Source organism: Salvelinus sp. IW2-2015, linkage group LG20, assembly GCF_002910315.2.
Source record: "Salvelinus sp. IW2-2015 linkage group LG20, ASM291031v2, whole genome shotgun sequence".
NCBI classification, from domain to species: domain Eukaryota; kingdom Metazoa; phylum Chordata; class Actinopteri; order Salmoniformes; family Salmonidae; genus Salvelinus; species Salvelinus sp. IW2-2015.
Window position 1 is genome coordinate 40674901 of NC_036860.1, and position 21170 is coordinate 40696070.

General features: G+C 43.7%; 1 protein-coding gene across 1 annotated transcript in view; it reads left to right on the plus strand.

Annotated features, from left to right (window-relative positions):
- Window positions 1-21170, plus strand: part of LOC111981772 (polypeptide N-acetylgalactosaminyltransferase 10) — a 123653-nt gene that overhangs the window by 44591 nt on the left and 57892 nt on the right. Inside the window, exon 4 of the mRNA XM_024013204.2 lies at window positions 4229-4395. Coding sequence (XP_023868972.1) covers window positions 4229-4395 — 167 coding nt within the window. The remainder of the gene's footprint in view (window positions 1-4228; window positions 4396-21170) is intronic.

A 21170-nucleotide genomic window follows, 5' to 3' on the forward strand; every position in this document is an offset into this window, starting at 1 on the left:
CTTCTATGCTCGCTTTGAGACAAGCAACACTGAGACATGCATGAGAGCGTCAGTGTTCCGGACGCTGTGTGGTCACGCTCTCCGTAGCCGCCATGAGTAAGACCTTTTAACCTGTCTAGCCCCGGGGTTCCGCTAGCGGAACTCCTCCCACATTCCACTGAAAAGGCAGAGCGCGAAATTCAAAAAATATTTTTGAGAAATATTTAACTTTCACACATTAACAAGTCCAATACAGCAAATGAAAGATACACATCTTGTGAATCCAGTCAACATGTCCGATTTAAAAAAAAATGTTTTACAGGGAAAACACCACGTATATTTATGTTAGCTCACCACCAAATTCAAAAAAGCAGACATTTTTCACAGCACAGGCACAAAACCAACCAAACTAACCAAGAACCAACCAAACTAACCAAGAAACAACTTCATCAGATGACAGTCTTATAACATATTACACAATATATCTATGTTCTGTTKAAAAAATGTGCATATTTGAGCTATAAATCAGTTTTGCATTGCAGCTACCATCACAGCTACGTCACAAATAGCACCGAAGCAGCCAGAGTAATTACAGACAKCAACGTGAAATACCTAAATACTCATCATAAAACATTTCTGAAAAATACATGGTGTACAGCAAATGAAAGACAAGCATCTTGTGAATCCAGCCAATATTTCCGATTTCTTAAGTGTTTTACAGCGAAAACACAATATAGCATTATATTAGCTTACCACAATAGCCAGAAACACAAGCCATTTACCAGCAGCAAAAGTTAGCGATCGTAACAAACCAGCAAAAGATATATAATTTTTGACTAACCTTGATAAGCTTCATCAGATGACAGTCCTATAACATCAGGTTATACATACACTTATGTTTTGTTCGAAAATGTGCATATTTAGAGCTGAAATCAGTGGTTATACATTGTGCTAACGTAGCGTCTTTTTCCCACAACGTCCGGATATTTTTCTGACACTCACATATTCTGACCAAATAACTATTCATAAACATTACTAAAAAATACATGTTGTATAGGAAATGATAGATACACTAGTTCTTAATGCAATCGCCGTGTTAGAATTCTAAAAATAACTTCATTACGACATGCAGTTTACGTTATGGCGAGAGTGCCCAAAATCTGGGCGCAAACTATTAGTAAACATGTTCCGACAGATATATGAAATAGCATCATAAATGGGTCCTACTTTTGTTGAGCTTCCATCAGAATGTTGTACAAGGGGTCCTTTGTCGGGAACAATCGTTGTTTGGTTTTAGAATGGCATTTTTCCCCCTCGAATGAGCAAGCAAAACTAGCTAAGTGGCGCTAAGCTCTCCTTCGTCACCAAACGCAAAGAACGCAATACGTCTAAACTCCCGAAAACATTTCAATAATCTAATAAAACTATATTGAAAAAACATACTTTACGATGATATATCAAATAAAGTCAAAGCCGGAGATATAAGACGTCTATAACGATTGCTTTTCAGAAGCCTTTATGCGCTTCCTGAACAAACGAATTCTGGGGTCATGTCATTCCAAGCTGTCTCTTTTGCCCATAGAAAGAGATTGAGACCCCATTTCACCTCGCACAGCCTATTGACATCTAGTGGAAGGCGTATGAAGTGCATGTATAGTCATAAATCTCAAGCGAAATGATAGGGAGGGCCTGGAACAGAGCCTCGATTTGAGATTTTTCACTTTCTGACAGGAAGTTTGCTGCAAAATGAGTTCTGTTTTACTCACAGATATAATTCTAACGGTTTTAGAAACTTGAGTGTTTTCTATCCAATAGTAATAATAATATGCATATTGTACGAGCAAGAATAGAGTACGAGGCCGTTTAAATTGGGCACAATTTTTCCCCAAAGTGAAAATAGCGCCCTCTATCCTCAACAGGTTAAACAGGTCAACATACACAAGGCTGCGGGGCCAGACGTGTGCTCCGGGCATGTGCTCACCAACTGGCAGGTGTCTTCACTGACATTTTCAACACGTCCCTGATTGAGTCTGTATTACCAACATGTTTCAAGCAGACCACCATAGTCCCTGTGCCCAAGAGCACAAAGGCAACCTGCCTAAAGGACTACAGACCCGTAGCACTCACGTCCGTAGCCATTAAGTGCTTTGAAAGGTTGGTAATGGCTCACATCAACACCATTATCCCAGAAACCCTAGACCCACTCCAATTTGCATACCGCCCCAACAGATCTACAGATGATGCAATCTCTATTGCACTCCACACTGCCCTTTCCCACCTGGACAAAAGGAACACCTTTGAATGCTATTCATTGACTACAGCTCAGCGTTCAACACCATAGTACCCTCAAAGCTCATCACTAAGCTAAGGATCCTGGGACTAAACACCTCCCTCTGCAACTGGATCCTGGACTTCCTGACGGGCTGCCCCCAAGTGGTGAGGGTAGGTAGCAACACATCTGCCATGCTGATCCTCAACGCTAGCGCTCCACAGGGGTGCGTGCTCAGTCCCGTCCTGTACTCCCTGTTCACCCACAACTGCATGGCCGGGCACGACTCCAACGCCATCATTAAGTTTGTAGACGACACAACAGTGGTAGGCTTGATCACCGAAAACGATGAGACAGCGTATAGAGAGGAGGTCAGAGACCTGGCCGGGTGGTGCCAGAATAACAACCTATCCCTCAACGTAACCAAGACAAAAAGAGATAATTGTGGACTACAGTAAAAGGAGGACCGAGCACGCCCCCATTCTCATTGACGGGGCTGTAGTGGAGCAGGTTGAGAGCTTCAAGTTCCTTGGTGTCCACATTAACAACAAACTAGAATGGTACAAACACACCAAGACAGTCGTAAAGAGGGCACGACAAAGCCTATTCCCCCTCAGGAAGCTAAAAAGATTTGGCATGGGTCCTGAGATCCTCAAAAGGTTCTACAGCTGCAACATCGAGAGCATCCTGACTGGTTGCATCACTGCCTGGTACGGCAATTGTTCGGCCTCTGACCGCAAGGCACTACAGAGGGTAGTGCGTACCGTCCAGTACTTCACTGGGGCTAAGCTGCCTGCCATCCAGGACCTCTACACCAGGCGGTGTCAGAGGAAGGCCCTAAAAATTGTCAAAGACCCCAGCTACCCCAGTCATAGACTGTTCTCTCTACTACCGCATGGCAAGTGGTACCGGAGCGCCAAGTCTAGGACAAAAAGGCTTCTCAACAGTTTTTACCCCCAAGCCATAAGACTCCTGAACAGGTAATCAAATGGCTACCTGGACTATTTGCATTGTGTCCCCCCCCCCCCCCCCTCTTTTTCGCTGCTGCTACTCTGTTCATCATATATGCATAGTCACTTTTTACACATCTAGATGTGTATAAGAGACAGCTCCTGCACATTGGCTAACCGGGCTATCTGCATTGTGTCAGCCACCACCCGCCAACCCCTCTTTTTCGCTGCTGCTACTCTCTGTTTATCATATATGCATAGTCACTTTAACTATACATTCATGTACATACTACCTCAATTGGGCCGACCAACCAGTGCTCCCGCATGTTGGCTAACCGGGCTATCTGCATTGTGTCCCGCTACCTACCACCCGCCACCCACCAACCCCTCTTTTACGCTACTGCTACTCTGTTCATCATATATGCGTAGTCACTTTAACCATATCTACTTGTACAAACTACCTCAATCAGCCTGACTAACCGGTGTCTGTATGTAGCCTTGCTACTGTATATAGCCTCGCTACTGTATATAGCCTATCTTTTTACTGTTTTATTTCTTTACTTACCTATTGTTCACCTAATACCTTTTTTGCACTATTGGTTAAGTAAGCATTTCACTGGAAGGTCTACACATGTTGTATTCGGTGCACGTGACAAATAAACTTTGATTTGATATACTGTATTCTAGTCATACTCATCCTATATAACTACTGCTGTACAGACCTTTTCTATTCATATGTCTATACACCAGTATTTATTTAATAACATTGCTCGTTCTGATATAGGATGTAAATAAATAAATTGTAATGTTTAGCTGGGTGTTACTGCACTTTTGGAGCTGGAAACACAAGCATTTCGCTGCATCTGTGATAACATCTGTGTACGCAACAAATAAACTTTGATTTGATCCTAGATCAGCAATAATAATCTTGAAAAACTATGAACACCAGCTCTGCACTGTAGTCTCGCTCTTCACTTTTTTGGTAAATTGTGTTTGTCTTATTTGTTTAGTTGCTTGTTTGTGTGTTTAGCTGTAAACAGAAGCTGTATGCGGAGAAGTTGCCCAACACCAGCATCATCATACCATTCCACAACGAGGGTTGGTCATCCCTGCTCAGGACTGTACACAGCGTGCTCAACCGGTCCCCCCCTGAGCTCATTGCTGAGGTCATACTGGTGGACGACTTCAGCGACAAAGGTACACTGAGACATGCATGGATCCACACACACACACAAAGTGTTCCCTCAGTGTATAAGTGAGTCATTTGTTTACCAGCTTGTTTGCTGAGGGTTCTCCCGCAGTCATTTATTAACAAGGCCTAGACCAAGACTGCAGCTCTAGAGCCTCCGTCAGCAGCTGAGCTCTTCTCTTCCCAGCCCCCTCTCTGCCCAGCCTTCACCATGCAGTGTTTAAGTAATCTTTAATTAGCTCCACTGCCACCCCAACCCCATTGATGGATGTGTTTTCCATCTCCATCACCTCTTAAGGAATTAATTGTTCAGTGGCTTTAAGTTAGGTGCAAAGACATGGCATGCATTTGTACAAGTCACTGGTCCTTTGAGTTTGTATAAGTCATGTTCTTCAAAACCTATACACTGCATTCATTTTAATTACAGTGTGTGTGTGTCACCGTTCAAAAGTTTGGGGTCATTTAGAAATGTCCTTGTTTTTGAAAGAAAAACACATTTTTTTGTCCATTTAAAAAAACATCAAATTGGTCAGAAATAGTGTAGACATTGTTAATGTTGTAAATTACTATTGTAGCTGGAAACGGCTGATTTTTTTTTAATGGAATATCTACGTAGGCGTACAGAGGCCCATTATCAGCAACCATCACTCCTGTGTTCCAATGGCACGTGTTAGCTAATCCAAGTTGATAATTTTGAAAAGCTAATTGATCATTAGAAAATCCTTTTACAATTGTGTTAGCAGAGCTGAAATCTGTTGTCCTGATTAAATAAGCAATAAAACTGGCCTTTAGACTAGTTGAGTATCTGGAGCATCAGCACAAGTCCTCAGCTTCATTAAGTAGTACCCGCAAAACACCAGTCTCAACGTCAACAGTGAAGAGGCGACTCCGGGATGCTGGCCTTCTAGGCAGAGTTGCCAATAAAAAGAAAAGATTACGATGGGTAAAGGAACACAGATATTGGACAGAGGAACTCTGCCTAGAGGCCAGCATCCCGGCGTTGCTTCTTCACTGTTGACGTTGAGACTGGTGTTTTGCGGGTACTATTTAATGAAGCTGCCAGTTGAGGACTTGTGAGTCTGTTTCTCAAACTAAACACTCTAATGTACTTGTCCTCTTGCTCAGTTGTGCACCGGGGCCTCCCACTCTTTCTATTCTGGTTAGAGCCAGTTTGCTCTGTTCTGTGAAGGGAGTAGTACACATCGTTGTACCAGATCTTCAGTTTCTTAGCAATTTCTCGCATGGAATGGCCTTCATTTCTCAGAACAAGAATAGAGTGACGAGTTTCAGAAAAGTTATTTGTTTCTGGCCATTTTGAGCCTGTAATCGAACACACAAATGCTGATGGTCCAGATACTCAACTAGTCTAAAGAAGGTCAGTTTATTGCTTCTTTAATCGGGACAACAGTTTTCAGCTGTGCTAACATAATTGCAAAAGGGTTTTCTAATGATCAATTAGCCTTTTATAATGATAAACTTGGATTAGCTAACACAACGTGCCATTGGAACACAGGAGTGATGTTTGCTGATGATGGGCCTCTGAACGCCTATGTAGATATTCCATTATAAATCAGCCGTTTCCAGCTATAATAGTCATTTACAACATTAACAATGTCTACACTGTGTTTCTGATCAATTTGATGTTATTTTAATGGACAAAAAAAACGTGCTTTTCTTTCAAAAAAAAGAATTTCTAAGTGACCCCAAACTTTTGAATGTGGGTGGGTGGGTGGGTGGGTATAGGGACAGTTGAGAAAAGATTGGAAAGGTAGGAGGTGGATTCAAACCCATGCCGACTCTGGCATATTAAACGTGTGCCGGGGTCAGTTAGCGGCTCTAACCGCTGGACCACACAAGCCACAAATTACTGGAAATCTTATACAGATCTTGACTTTAATGTCAGTGAGGAGGAAAATCACCTGTTGTCAGGACTGAATCAGCCGCTGGTTAGATGTGAAAGGATTAAAACCAGCAGTGCTGCTGACTGGACATTGAAGGCTAGTGTTTGATTAGGCCTGTTTAAGAAGAATCCTACAGTCTGTGGGTTTGTGTTCCCAAACACGGTTTAATCAGTTTGAACTATGGAGTCAATGCATGACTCTGAACTCTTACATAAAGAATCGGAGGTGTATAAATTCTTGCCCACACTTTCTCCCAGAATATTTAATAATGCAAAGAGAGAATATTAATCATGTCTTAGGTATAGCAGTGCAGAATATGTCAGGCCATCATGTGATCTACACACTGCTGTTCAATGTACAAAGACTGTAAATGCTATAGGTCACATACTATAGACTTTAGCGTGGGGTTGCATAGAGCCTACAGTGCTGCTGAATCACGCACACCGTACTGTATAGCTCCTTCTGACACAGAGCTTTGGACGAGTCATATTTGCTCAGGGAAAATGAACAAATGATTATGCTAATGCTGTCCAGGGTCTGATTGCTATTTGGTCCTCTTTAAGAAAAAAAAACTTTGGGCTATAATCAATCCCCAGGTCCTGTGCCAGCCCTGGGTGACTCATTTGCAGCAGTGAGGCCAGGGCATTCTTTATACGCCTCCTCCCACCACCAAGTGAAACCACCTAATTTGTTATTTGGTGGTGATTAGCCTTTCCTACTTTCATATCTTCTGTGTTAGCTAGGTAGCCTGTGGTAATGCAGATTATATTATTCGGATGAATGCACATTGGGGCTCCCGAGTGGCGCAGCAGTCTTAGGCACTGCATCTCAGTGCTATTGGCGTCACTACAGAACCTGGTTCGATTACAGGCTGTATTAGAACCAGCTGTGATTGGGAGTCCCATAGCGCGGTGCACAATTGGCCCAGCATCGTCCGGGTAAGGGGTTGGTCGTCATTGTAAATAAGAATTTGTTCTTAACTGACTTGACAAGTTAAATTAATAAATATGAATGTTTTCCGTATCTCCTATGACCAGCAAAAGCCAATTGTAACCAAACCAATGTAGTACTATTGATGAAACACATGGTAGGTAGGTGTTTGTAATCACTAACTAACCTCCCGGTAGCTATGGTAATTATGCCCTAGTGTACATATCAGTACACAACAAACTGCTGCGTCATCTGCAAAATGTTTTCAGGCTTTTGTATCATAAGCAATGTTTGATCATTTGTCTTCTTACCTGTGAGCTTCATTTTTGTATTATTCAACCAAACTTTTCTCTTCCACTTCATTAAGTCACTGCAAAGTCAGTCTTTTGTTGTTGGGCTTTTCAGTATAACTTCCATTCAGTGTATGTTTTCAGTATCGAACCGTTTCCCTTGCCCCATCACAGTATCTTCATTTTGAGCATAGTGCAGAAAGCATTAACTCATGAATAAGGGATGCAATGTATATGTTCTGCTGTTCATGTTCCAGACCGAATAAACCATCTGTCTTTCAGTGAATTTAAGGAAATGTTGTATCACAGGATTCATCATGACGATTCATTGCATTTTCACATGACATTTGCAATACCAAATTATTCGTCAGTGCACGTTAGGTGCATATGGAATTGATGTGCAGTATTTGTCTGAGTGGTTCAAATGAAGAGGTTTTTGAACAACATCAAATGTTATTGGTCACATACACATGGTTAGCAGATGTTAATGCAAGTGTAGTGAAATGCTTGTGCTTCTAGTTCCAACATTGCAGAATTATCTAACAAATAATCTAACAATTCCCATCAACTACCTAATACACACATCTAACAAGTAATCTAACAATTCCCCAACTACCTAATACACACATCTAAAGGGGTGGATGAGAATATGTACATATAAATATATGGATGAGCGATGGTCGAGCAGCATAGGCAAGGTGCAGTAGATGGTATAAAATACAGTATATACATGTGATATGAGTAATGTAAGATATGTACACATTATTAAAGTGGCATTATTTAGAGTAGCATTGTTTAGTGACTAGTGATTGGGTCTCAATGTGGGCAGCAGCCTCTTGAGTTAGTGATTGCTGTTTAGCAGTCTGATGGCTGTTTCTCAATCTCTCGGTCCCAGCTTTGATGCACCTGTACTGACCTCGCCTTCTGGATGATAGTGGTGTGACCAGAACTGGCTCGGTTGTTGTCCTTGATGATCTTTTTGGCCTTCCTGTGACATCGGGTGGTGTAGGTGTCATGGAGGGCAGGTAGTTTGCCCCCGGTGATGTGTTGTGCAGACCGCACCACCCTCTGGAGAGCCTTGCGGTTGAGGGCGGTGCAGTTGCCTTACCAGGCTCTCGATTGTGCATCTGTAAAAGTTTGTCAGGATTTTGGGTGACGAGCCAAATTTCTTCAGCCTCCTGAGGTTGAAGAGGCGCTGTTGCGCCTTCTTCACCACACTGTCTGTGTGCGTGGACCATTTCAGTTTGTCTGTGATGTGTACGCCCAGGAACTTAACACTTCACACCTTCTCCACTACTGACCCTTCGATGTGGATAGGGGGGTGCTCCCTCTGCTGTTTCCTGAAGTACACGATCATCTCCTTTGTTTTGTTGACTGAGTGAGAGGTTGTTTTCCTGACACCACACTCCGAGTGCACTCACCTCCTCCCTATAGGCTCTCTCATCGTTGTTGGTGATCAAGCCCACCACTGTTGTGTCGTCTGCAAACTTGATGATTGAGTTGGTGGTGTGCATGGCCATGCAGTCATGGGTGAACAGGGAGTACAGGAGAGGGCTAAGCACACACCCTTGTGGGACCCCATTGAAGTGAAGATGTTGTTTCCTACCTTCACCACCTGGTGGCAGCCCGCCAAAGTCCAGGACCCAGTTGCACAGGGAGGGGTTGAGACCCAGGGCCTCCAGCTTGATGATGAGCTTGGAGGTTACTATGGTGTTGAATGCTGAGCTGTAGTCAATGAACAGAATTCTTAAATAGCTTTATTTTTGTCCAGATGGGATAGGGCAGTGTGTAGTGCCATGGAAATTGTGTCATCTGTGGACCTGTTGGGGTGGTATGCAAACTGAAGTGGGTCTCGGGTGGCCGGTAAGGAGGCGGTGATATGATCCTTGACTAGTCTCTCAAAGCACTTCATGATGACAGAAGTAAGTGCTACGGGGCGGTAGTCATTTAGTTCAGTTCTTTGCCTTCTTGGGTACAGGAACAATGGTAGCCATCTTGAAGCATATGGGGACAACAGACTGGGATAGGGAGCAATTAAATATGCACGTAAACACACTAGCCAGCTGGTTTGCGCATGCTCTGAGGACGCGGCTATGTATGCCGTCTTGGCCAGCAGCCTTGTGAGGGTTTCACTCACGTCAGCCACTGAGAAGGAGAGGGGGGGCCTGTGTCTTTGTTAGCGAGCCGCGACAGTTGCACTGTATTATCCTCAAAGTGGGTAAAGAATGTGTTTGTTTGTCTGGAAGCGTGACGTTGGTATCCGTGATGTGGCTGTTTTTGTAGTCCGTGATTTCCTGTGGACCCTGCCACATCCGTCTCGTGTCTGAGCTGTTGAGTTGCGACTCCACCTTGTCCCTGTACTGGCATTTTGCTTGTTTGATTGCCTTGCGGAGTGAATAACTACACTGTTTATATTCAGCCATATCACCAGACCTCTTTCCATGCTTAAATGCGGTGGATCGCACTTTCAGTTTTTCGCGAATGCCGCCATTTCTGGTTAGGGTAGGTTTTAATAGTCACAGTGGGTACGACATCTCCAATGCACTTATTTATAAATGCACTCACCAAGTCAGCGTATAGATCAATGTCATTCTCTGAGGCTGACTGGAACATATTCCAGTCTGCGTGATCAAAACAATCTTGGAGTGTGGCTTCCGATTGGTCAGACCAGCATTGAATGGTTTCTCGTCACTGGTACATTCTCGTCACTTGTACCATGGGCCTCCAAGGTACATATCAGCAAGTTTCTATAATCAACAAACCTATTCATTATTTATGGTTAATCTGTTTTTTCCTTTTGTGTAAGAGGCCTGTACATCTACTCATTGTGCCTGCTGTAGGAACACAGATAGTTCCCCTTCGTTTATCATCATCATCTCAGAAGACGCGTGCAGAGTACTTTACAGCCAGACTCATTTTCCTATTCCGTTCAGCATGTTCTTAATCTCTCCAATCTCCCTCCCATTACGCTTGCTTTCAGGTGGGGTGTTGTCTCTTTTAAGACGGTGTCTCAGAGAACATGAGAATCACCCTGGGCTCATAAGCTCCAGTTTTAGTCTGTCTCTTTTAGAAAAGTCTGCACTCAGACAGACTGTGCAATCAGGGACAGATGACAGGCCGTCAGATGGGGCCTCAAACCAGCATTAAAATATGCGGTGCACTAAAGCAATTATCGTCAGAAGCCAAATGACGCACATTGTCAGACAAAGCCAGGTCAACTTTGGATGCTTTTAAGCTGCCTGTTTTTACTCATATGCCAATTGTTGCCTTTGTGGTACATTTACAGTGCGTTCAGAAAATATTCAGACACTTGACTTTTTCTACATTTTGTTATGTTATAGCCTTATTCTAAAATGGATTAAATTGTTATTTTTCTTCAATCTACACACAATACCCCATAATGACAAAGCAAAAACAGGTTTTTAGAAATTTGTGCAAATGTATTAAAGTAAAATATGGAAATATCACATTCTCACGTAAGTATTCAGATCTTTTACTCAGTACTTTTGTTGATGCACGTTTGGCAGCGATCACAGCCTCGAGTCTTCTTGGGTATGACGCTACAAGCTTGGCACAACTGTATTTGGGGAGTTTCTTCCATTCTTCTCTGCAGATCCTCTCAAGCTCTCAGGTTGGATGGGGAGCGTCGCTGCACAGCTATTTTCAGGTCTCCAGAGATGTTCGATCGGGTTCAAGTCAGGGGTCTGGCTGGGCCACTCAAGGACATTCAATGACTTTTTGAATTCATTTTTTAACCTTTATTTAACTAGGCAAGTCAGTGAAGAACAAATTCTTGTCATAACTGTCCCGAAGCCACTCCTGTGTTGTCTTGGGGGGTGTGCTTAGGGTCGTTGTCATGTTGGAAGGTGAACCATCACCCCAGTCTGAGGTTCTGAGCACTCTGGAGCAGATGTTCATCAAGGGTCTCTCTCTACTTTGCTCTGTTCATCTTTCCCTCGATCCTGACTAGTCTCCCAGTCCCTGCCACTGAAAAACATCCCCACAGCATGATGCTGCCACCACTATGCTTCACCGTAGGGATGGTGCCTGGTTTCCTCCAGATGTAACAATTGGCTTTCAGGCCAAAGAGTTCAATCTTGGTTTCATCAGACCAGAAAATCTTGTTTCTCATGGTCTGAGTCCTTTAGGTGCCTTTTTGGCAAACTCCAAGCCGGGGGTCATGTACCTTTTTACTGAGGATTGGCATCCGTCTGGCCACTCTACCATAAAGCACTGATTTGGTGGAGTGCTGCAGAGATGGAAGAACCTTCCAGAAGGACATCCATCTCCACAAAGGAACTCTAGAGCTCTGTCACAGTGACCATCGGATTCTTGGTCACCTCCCTGACAAAGCTCTAGGATGAGTCTTAGTGGTTCCAAACTTATTCCATTTTAAGAATGATGGAGGCCATTGTGTTCTTGGGGACCTTCAATGCTGCAGACATTTTTTTGGTACCATTCTCGGAGCTCTACGGACAATTCCTTCGACCTCATGCTTGGCTTTTGCTCTGACATGCACTGTCAACTTTGGGACCTTAAAAAGACCAGGTGTGTGCCTTTCCAAATCATGTCCAATCAATTGAATTTACCACAGGTGGACTTCAATCAAGTTTTAGAAACAGCTCAAAGATGATCAATGGAAACAGGATGCACCTAGGGTTGCAAAGGGTTGGAGACTTACCCAGGGGAAATTAAGCCCTGGAATTTGGGGAATTTAGCTTAAATTCATCAAGAAAGTTAGCTTATAACAGTGAACCTTTTTTGTGGGATACACAAGGCAATTCTAGGTCGTGGCATATTTTGGATAAACTATCCCCAATTCAATGGAATTGCAACCCTCTGCATGCACAGTGCATTCTTCCATCACATGTGGTGTGCACTCCATCACATGTACAGCTGATTCTCAAGGACTACATACTTTCTGGTAGGTTTTGATTACAATACTGGGTGGGGTGAATATATTTTATGAATTTTTTTGTTAACTAGTAAATAGTAGCCTACAGCAAAGTGTGTTTAAATCATTTTTAACTTGTTAACAATTTCTGCTAGTTAGTTTTTGCTACCATGTGGTGTTTAGCTTGCTTGAGCCTGCTAACTGTTTCCATGTTTAATTTTCAAACATTTATCTTACAAAGGAGTTTAATTTAACTGCTTAACTATTTATCTGTACATGGAACTGTATTTTTTATTTATTCTTTTCCTCTTTTTTCCCCCTAATCTTTACAGGAAAAGGCCGTGGGCACTATCTGATGTGTAGAAACATTTCACTGCAGCTAATGTACAAGGACAAGCTGTGTACATTTGCAAATACTGTGCCGAATCATATGTGAKGAATGCAACAGAGATGCAGAATCATCTGGCCAAGTTCCCTCAGCGCTCACAACAAGCAACCTCTGACAAAAGTCCCTCTACTTCTATTCGAGGTGAAAATGATGAATCGGACACCTTATCGATAGCAACAGCTCATGGTCCTCCTGGAATCAGAAGTTTTTTTGACTCAATGGAGGAACGTAGTCAGAGAAATGCTGATGAATGTCTGTGTATGCAACTGGTTCACCTCTGATGCGCACAGGCAATGTGTATTGAAAGAGACTTCTGATTTCTTCGCCCATCATACACACCTCCAACCAGACATGCTTTATCTACTCATTTGCTGGATACAGAGTTCAAGTAAAGGTCAAGCAAATCATAGAGAAAGCAGACTGTATTGCAATCATCTCTCATGGGTGGTCGAATGTTTGTGGGCAAGGAATAATTAACTACATAATCTCCACCCCTCTACACGAGCACAGACACAAGGGACAACAGACACAAATATTAATTTTCACAAAGTCTGCTGCCTCAGTTTGTATGATGGCAATTTGCATATACTCCTATATAATGTTATGAAGAGTGATCAGATGAATTGCAATTAATTGCAGTGTCTCTCTTTGCCATGCAAATGAACTGAATCCCCAAAAAACATTTCTACTGCATTTCAGCCCTGCCACAAAAGGACCAGCTGACATGTCAGTGATTCTCTCGTTAACACAGGTGTGAGTGTTGACGAGGACAAGGCTGGAGATCACTCTGTCATGCTGATTGAGTTCGAATAACAGACTGGAAGCTTCAAAAGGAGGGTGGTGCTTGGAATCATTGTTCTTCCTCTGTCAACCATGGTTACCTGCAAGGAAATACGTGCCATCATTGCTTTGCACAAAAAGGGCTTCACATGCAAGGATATCGCTGCCAGTAAGATTGCACCTAAATCAACCATTTACCGGATCATCAAGAACTTCAAGGAGAGCGGTTCAATTGTTGTGAAGAAGGCTTCAGGGCGCCCAAGAAAGTCCAGCAAGCGCCAGGACTGTCTCCTGAAGTTGATTCAACTGCAGGATCGGGGCACCACCAGTACAAAGCTTAATCAGGAATGGCAGCAGGCAGGTGTGAGTGCATCTGCACGCACAATGAGGCGAAGACTTTTGGAGGATAGCCTGGTATCAAGAAAAGCAGCAAAGAAGCCACTCTCTCCAGGAAAAACATGAGGGACAGACTGATATTCTGCAAAAGGTACAGGAATATGGACTGCTGAGGTCTGGGGTCAAGTCATTTTCTCTGAATCCCCTTTCCGGTTTGGGGCATCCGGAAAAAAGCTTGTCCGGAGAAGACGAGGTGAGCGCTACCATCAGTCCTGTGTTATGCCAACAGTAAAGCATCCTGAGACCATGTGTGGGGTTGCTTCTCAGCCAAGGGTGTGGGCTCACTCACAATTTTGCCATGAATAGAACACAGCCATGAACAAAGAATGGTACCAACACATCCTCCGAGAGCAACTTCTCCCAACCTTCCAGGAACAGTTTGGCGACGAACAATGCCTTTTCCAGCATGATGGAGCACCTTGCCATAAGGCAAAAGTGATAACTAAGTGGCTCGGGGAACAAAACATTGATATTTGGGTCCATGGCCATGAAACTCCCCAGACCTTAATCCCATTGAGAACTTGTGGTCAAACCTCAAGAGGCGGGTGGATAAACAAAAACACACACATTCTGACAAACTCCAAGCATTGATTATGCAAGAATGGGCTGCCATCAGTCAGGATGTGGCCCAGAAGTTAATTGACAGCATGCCAGGGTGAATTGCAGAGGTCTTGAAAAAGAAGGGTCAACGTTGCAAATATTGACTCTTTGCATCAACTTCATGTAACTGTCAATAAAAGCCTTTGACACAAATGCTTGTAATTATACTTCAGTATTCTATAGTAACATCTGACACTAATATCTAAAGACACTGAGGCAGCACACTTTGTGAAAATTAATATTTGTGTCATTCTCAAAACTTTTGGCCACGACTGTACATTGCAGAGGAGCTGAAGGCAGTCATTAATGACCTTGGACCACAGAAGGTATTTGCACTGGTGACAGACAATGCTGCGAACATGAAGGCTGCTTGGTCTAAAGTGGAGGAGTCCTACCCTCACATCACACCCATTGGCTGTGCTGCTCATGCATTGAATCTGCTCCTCAAGGACATCATGGCACTGAAAACAATGGATACACTCTACAAGAGAGCCAAGGAAATGGTTAGGTATGTGAAGGGTCATCAAGTTATAGCAACAATCTACCTCACCAAGCTAGGTGAGAAGAATAAGAGCACCACATTGAAGCTGCCCAGCAACACCCGTTGGGGGTGGTGTTGTCATCATGTTTGACAGTCTCCTGGAGGGAAAGGAGTCTCTCCAAGAAATGGCCATATCACAGTCTGCCAATATGGACAGCCCCATCAAGAGGATCCTCCTGGATTATGTGTTTTTGGTGAGAGTGGTAAACTGCCTGAAACTCCTGAAACCTATAGCAGTAGTCATTGGACGGCTTGAGGGAGACAGTGCCATCCTGTCTGATGTTCAGATTCTGCTTGCAGATGTAAGAGAAGAAATCCGTACTGCCCCGCCCACTTCAATGTTGCTCCAAGCAGAGGAAACTGCTGTTCTGAAATGCATAAAAAAGCATGAAGACTTCTGCCTGAAGCCCATACACGCTGCAGCATACATGTTGGACCTCAAGTATGCTTGCAAGAGCATCCTGTCTGGTGCAGAGATCAACAAGGCCTATGGTGTCATCACTACCGTGTCTCGCCACCTTGGCCTGGATGAGGGCAAGGTTCTTGGCAGTCTAGCGAAGTACATTTCCAAGCAATGGCTTTGGCATGGAGATGCAATATGGCAGTCGTGCCAACATATCTCATCAGCCACCTGGTGGAAGGGACTTTGTGGATCTGAGGCGCTTTCCCCTGTTGCCTCCAACATCCTCCAAATCCCACCGACTTCAACCGCCTCGGTTTGCAACTGGTCCTTGTTTGGGAACACACACACCAAAGCATGCAACAGGCTGACCAATACAAGGGTTGAAAAATTGGTGGCCATCCGGGCAAATTTGTTGCTTTTTGAGCCTGACAACGAGCCGCCATCAACAAGGTTGGAAAGTGACAGTGAAGATGAGATGAGGCCTCAGAGTCTGATGTTCAAGAGGTGGACATTGAGGAGGTCCAGGGAGAAGACATGGAAGACAACCAAAGCTTTAGTTTCTAGACTATCATTTTACAGATGTGTGTTAAACGTTATTGGGAGATGCGATGGATCATTCAATATTCCCTTTCTTTTGTTGTTCAGTGAAATCATCCCATGTGAAGAGTCAACTCATTTAATTAAATTTCGATTCGTAACAATCTTTTTTTTCAAATTTATTTAGGAAGGATTTAATGATTTGAAATTATGTTTACTTAGGATAAGGTAAAATGTTTGTCTCCATATGATATGGTTATGTCCAATCCAAAAAACATTTACATTTAAATTGTATTAATATCAATTATCAATTGATATCAATTTGCATGTATTTCCATTAATTCCCACGGATAGTTTCCACCTCCTGAATATTCCCCAAAATGTGCAACCCTAGATGCACCTGAGCTCAATTTCGAGTCTCATAGCAAAGGGTCTGAATACTTACAGTACCAGTCAAAGGTTTGGACACACCTACTAATTCCAGGGTTTTCCTTTATTTTTACTTCATTGTAGAATAATGGTGAAGACATCAAAACTATGAAATAACAGAATCATGTAGCAACCAAAAAGGTGTTAAACAAATCAAAATATATTTTATATTTGAGATTCTTTAAAGTAGCCACCCTTTGCCTTGATGACAGCTTTGCACACTCTTGGCATTCTCTCAACCTGCTTCATGAGGTAGTCACCAGGAATGCATTTCAATTAACAAGAGAAACGACAGTCCATCACTTTAAGACATGAAGGTCAGTCAATCAGGAAAATTTCAAGAACTTTAAAAGTTTCCTCGAGCTGTCGCAAAAACCATCAAGCGCTATGATGAAACTGGTTTTCATGAGGACCGCCACAGTGAAGGAAAACCCAGAGTTACCTCTGCTGCAGAGGATAAATTCATTAGAGTTAACTGCACCTCAGATTGCAGCCCAAATAAATTATTCACAGAGTTCAAGTAACAGACACATCTCAACATCAACTGTTCAGAGGAGACTGCGGGAATCAGGCCTTCATGGTCGAATTGCTGCAAAGAAACCACTACTAAAGGACACCAATAAGAAGAAGAGACTTGTTTGGGCCAAGAAACACAAGTGATGGACATTAGACTGGTGGAAATCTGTTCTTTGGTCTGGTGAGTCCTAATTTGAGCTTTTTAGTGCCAACCGCCGTATTCTTTTGAGACGCGAAGTAGGTGAACGGATGACCGCTGCATGTGTGGTTCCCACCGTGAAGCATGGAGGAGTAGGTGTGGAGGTGCTTTGCTGGTGACACTGCGATTTTTATTTAGAATTCAAGGCACACTTAACCAGCATGGCTAGCACAGCATTCTGCACCTATACGCCATCCCATCTGGTTTGCGCTCAATGGAACTATCATTTGTTTGTCAACAGAACAATGACCCAACACACCTCCAGGCTATGTAAGGGCTATTTGACCAAGGAGAGTAATGGAGTGCATCAGGCCTCCACAATCACCTGACCTCAACCCAATTGAGATGGTTTAGGATGAGTTAGACCGCAGAGTGAAGAAAAAGCAGCCAACAAGTGCTCAGCATATGTGGGAACTCCTTCTAGACTGTTGAAAAAGCATTCCAGGTGAAGCTGGTTGAGAGAATGCCAAGAGTGTGCAAAGCTATCCTCAATGCAAAGGGTGGCTTCTACACCTGCATTGCTTGCTGTTTGGGGTTTTAGGCTGGTTTTCTGTACAGCACTTTGAGATCAGCTGATGTAAGAAGGGATTTATAAATACATTTGATTTGTTTGGCTACTTTGTAGATTATAAAATACATTTTGAATTGGTTAACACTTTTTTTTGGTATTACATGATTCCGTATGTGTTATTTTATAGTTTTGATATCTTCACTATTATTCTACAATATAGAAAAACTGTTTGTTTTGTCATTATGGGMTATCGTATTTAATCCATTTTGGAATAAGGCTGTAAGGTATCAAAATGTGGGAAAAAGTCAAGGGGTCTGAATACTCTCTGAATACACTGTATTGACTTATTTTCTCACTAGTATGACACAGCCTAGCCTGCTCTTCATTCCGATTGCACAGTCCCCTCTCATTTCACTTCTCCCTTCCTGTATCAGGCTCATCTCCCCTCTCTCTCCTATCTGTCTGTCTCTTCCGCCCACGCATACATTGTGTTGCCAGCTCTGTCTTGTGGGCAGCTCTGATTTTCACTGAGCTGCTGAGGCGGAAGGTTGGAGTCAAAGCAGCACAATCAGCATGACACTTTCTCTCTTTTCCTATCTTTTCCTCTCCACTCTCCCTCCTGGACACCCAGGTGGGTGGACACCTGAGGTGGAAGGGGGCTGTTACTGCGGTGGAATGGCTGTGCCAATGTCAGACTGTCACCTCAGGAATGGGGAGGTTAAATGCCAGGGACTTTTGCAGCCTGGCATTAAAGGCCTGTGCTTGAGCTCCGTGCCCACCGTTGTCAAGCAGCGTTGGTCACGGAGTTCAGGTGATTTCACAGTGCAGACAGGACAGCCCTCAGCACAGGAGGTTGTTCTGCCTGTCAGATCCTATGCAGTAAGTTGTCTAGTGGGTTGTTGGGGCTGTACAGAGAGGATGACAGACAGTGCCAAGGGCGATGACCAAAATCTTTGTGTGAGGTCGATCAGCTGATCTTTTCCCCTGTCCCATATTGCATCATCATGTTCTGCTTTTGTAGGGATCAGATTTGCAAAGCCCCTTAATCTACGCGTCATGAATCAGAGCGCTCAAGGTTTTACTTTCTCTCACAATTTCACACATTTTAAACTGTTGCTCTACTTCTCGTCATCCCCCGCAGCTCCTGTCAGAAAGGTGGGCTTGGCTTTTTCTCCAGGTTGAAATAGCCACCAGGCAGGGCCAGACTACTGAATTTGGGGCCCCGGGGAACCTAGCTCCAGGGGGCCCCCCCCAACACATTTAAAAAAWATATATATATATTATAATTAAGAAACCATTTTTGGGGGGGGGGGTGCATTTCAACATATTTTGCCGTAGAGCAGAGGGAAACGTAGTTTTATAATGCTATTCTACAGATTGTGTGTTGAGGCAGAGACAATTTAGCAGTTTTAAAGCTAATTTCTTGCAATTCTACAGTTTGCCATGACGCAGAGAACAATGTGCTGTTTCTATTGCTGATCTCATGCTGTTCACATTTTGCCATAAGGATGAGAGAAAATGTTGCCATTTTAAGCTAATCTACTACAGTTCTTCGTTTTCCCATTGCTAATGACGTGTTCGTATGTAATCTGGGGGCCCCATGACCTCCAAGTGTTTGTATTTTTTGTTTTTGTGGTAGGGGACCACCTGGAGGTCAAGGGGCATGTGCCCAATTGGTAACCTGGTCCTGCCACCAGGCTGCCACACTATATTCTCCCATGATGGATACTGTCACGCAGGTGTTTGACTGATGCCACCGTCTGGCCCTCTACCACTAGCCATTTTCATGGAGATTTCAACCTAATTGATTTAATCCGTCCATTGTTCCATCCCCCCTATAAACGTCACACCAGATCCATAACCAGTCTGTGACATGGGGCTTTAGTGCCACAACATGAGCTCATACCGGGACTCGCAATGCCACTAAAATGGCCCTCTGTCTAAATGGGGCTTTATTTTATTGGGGAGTGTTTGACAACGCGGCACCTGGTGTTTCCATCATTGATGGGGGTTTGTGACAGCCCCATCCGTCTAGGCGGGACTGCTGCGTGCATCGAGCGGCGCTCTGTGATGGAGGCCTGTCATTGGCAGATTGATCGTCCAATTACTCGCTCACTCTCGAGCCCCTGATGGGATCAATTGAGTGAACGGCTGCAATGCATCAGACCCCCCCGTCCCCCTACCCGATTACACTCGTCCCTGTCCTGTCACATGCACCTCTCTCTCTTCCTTTCATCCTCTCTTTTGAGCCTATTTCGCTCCCTTTCTTCCCTCCACTGGCACTCAATCACTTGTCATTGCTTTCTGTCAGCGGAGCCAGAGCACCTGATACCCTAGTTGTAGCTTTCTGTCTTGGTACTGCAGTGTTCCCTGAACCATTACATTTAGATAACATTATGGGTTGAATTTGTAGATATTTCCAAAATATTTACTGACCTTCCGCAATCACTTTTTTTTTTAAAGTATTCATTTGGCAGAAGGAAGTATGGAGGCTAGTTCGAAACAATCTTCAGTACGAAAAGTAATTCAGAAGATTTATCTAGCGGTCATAGCAGGGTTGTTGTGGCTAAGACGGTATAGGACATTCCCTTCTGCGTTGTCTAATAGTACATTGCATCTAAACTCCCTGTCTAATCCACAGCAGTGTACACAGTCTAGTAGCATCTCTGCCTTCCATCTCCCTGCTTAACAAACAGTGTGTTTAGGTAGTCGGTAGAAACACTGTCCGACCTGCACTAACACATACATGTCTGGGAAGATGGCCTCCATATTGCTTTGTGGCCTCCCTGTTCTGTCAACACCCTGTTGTCTTATCTGTGTCGCCATRAGTCATAACCAACCCCACATAAGGCTCAGGGGCGTCGTTTTGAACTTGTTTCTCTCCCCCGACGTAACACTGCTGCGTTGTTCTSAACATGTTTCTCTCCTCCGATGCAACACCACTGCTGCTGTGTCGTCTGATGACTTAAACCCCGGCGGGTCCTATTTTTAATCATCATTAAGCAACAGTGAATTAAGGGGAGGTTCTATAATCTTTGTGTGCCCTCTTTACCAGAGACAGCTGGCAGTAGGGGTAGAGGCACTTTGAACTGTTTTATCACTCCCTGTGAAATCTGTCAAATAGAGGGGGGGAGGAAGAGACTTAGAGATGGAGTGAGAAACTTTGCAAACCCGATGGAGAGAATTTAAAGGGAGAGATGGATTGCATTTGAGAGTTGAAAAAAAGACTAACTGCAAGGGGAGGTGATGGACCTTAAAGAGAGGACAACAGGCAGTCTATAGATGACGATAATAGATATAGACTGAGTGTACAAAATCCACCAACCTGCTCTTTCCATGACAGACTGACCAGGTGAAAGCTATGTTCCTTTCTTGATGTCACTTGTTAAATCCTCTTCAATCAGTGTAGATGAAGGGGGAGATAGGTTGAAGAAGGATTTTTAAGCCTCGAGACAATTGATACATGGA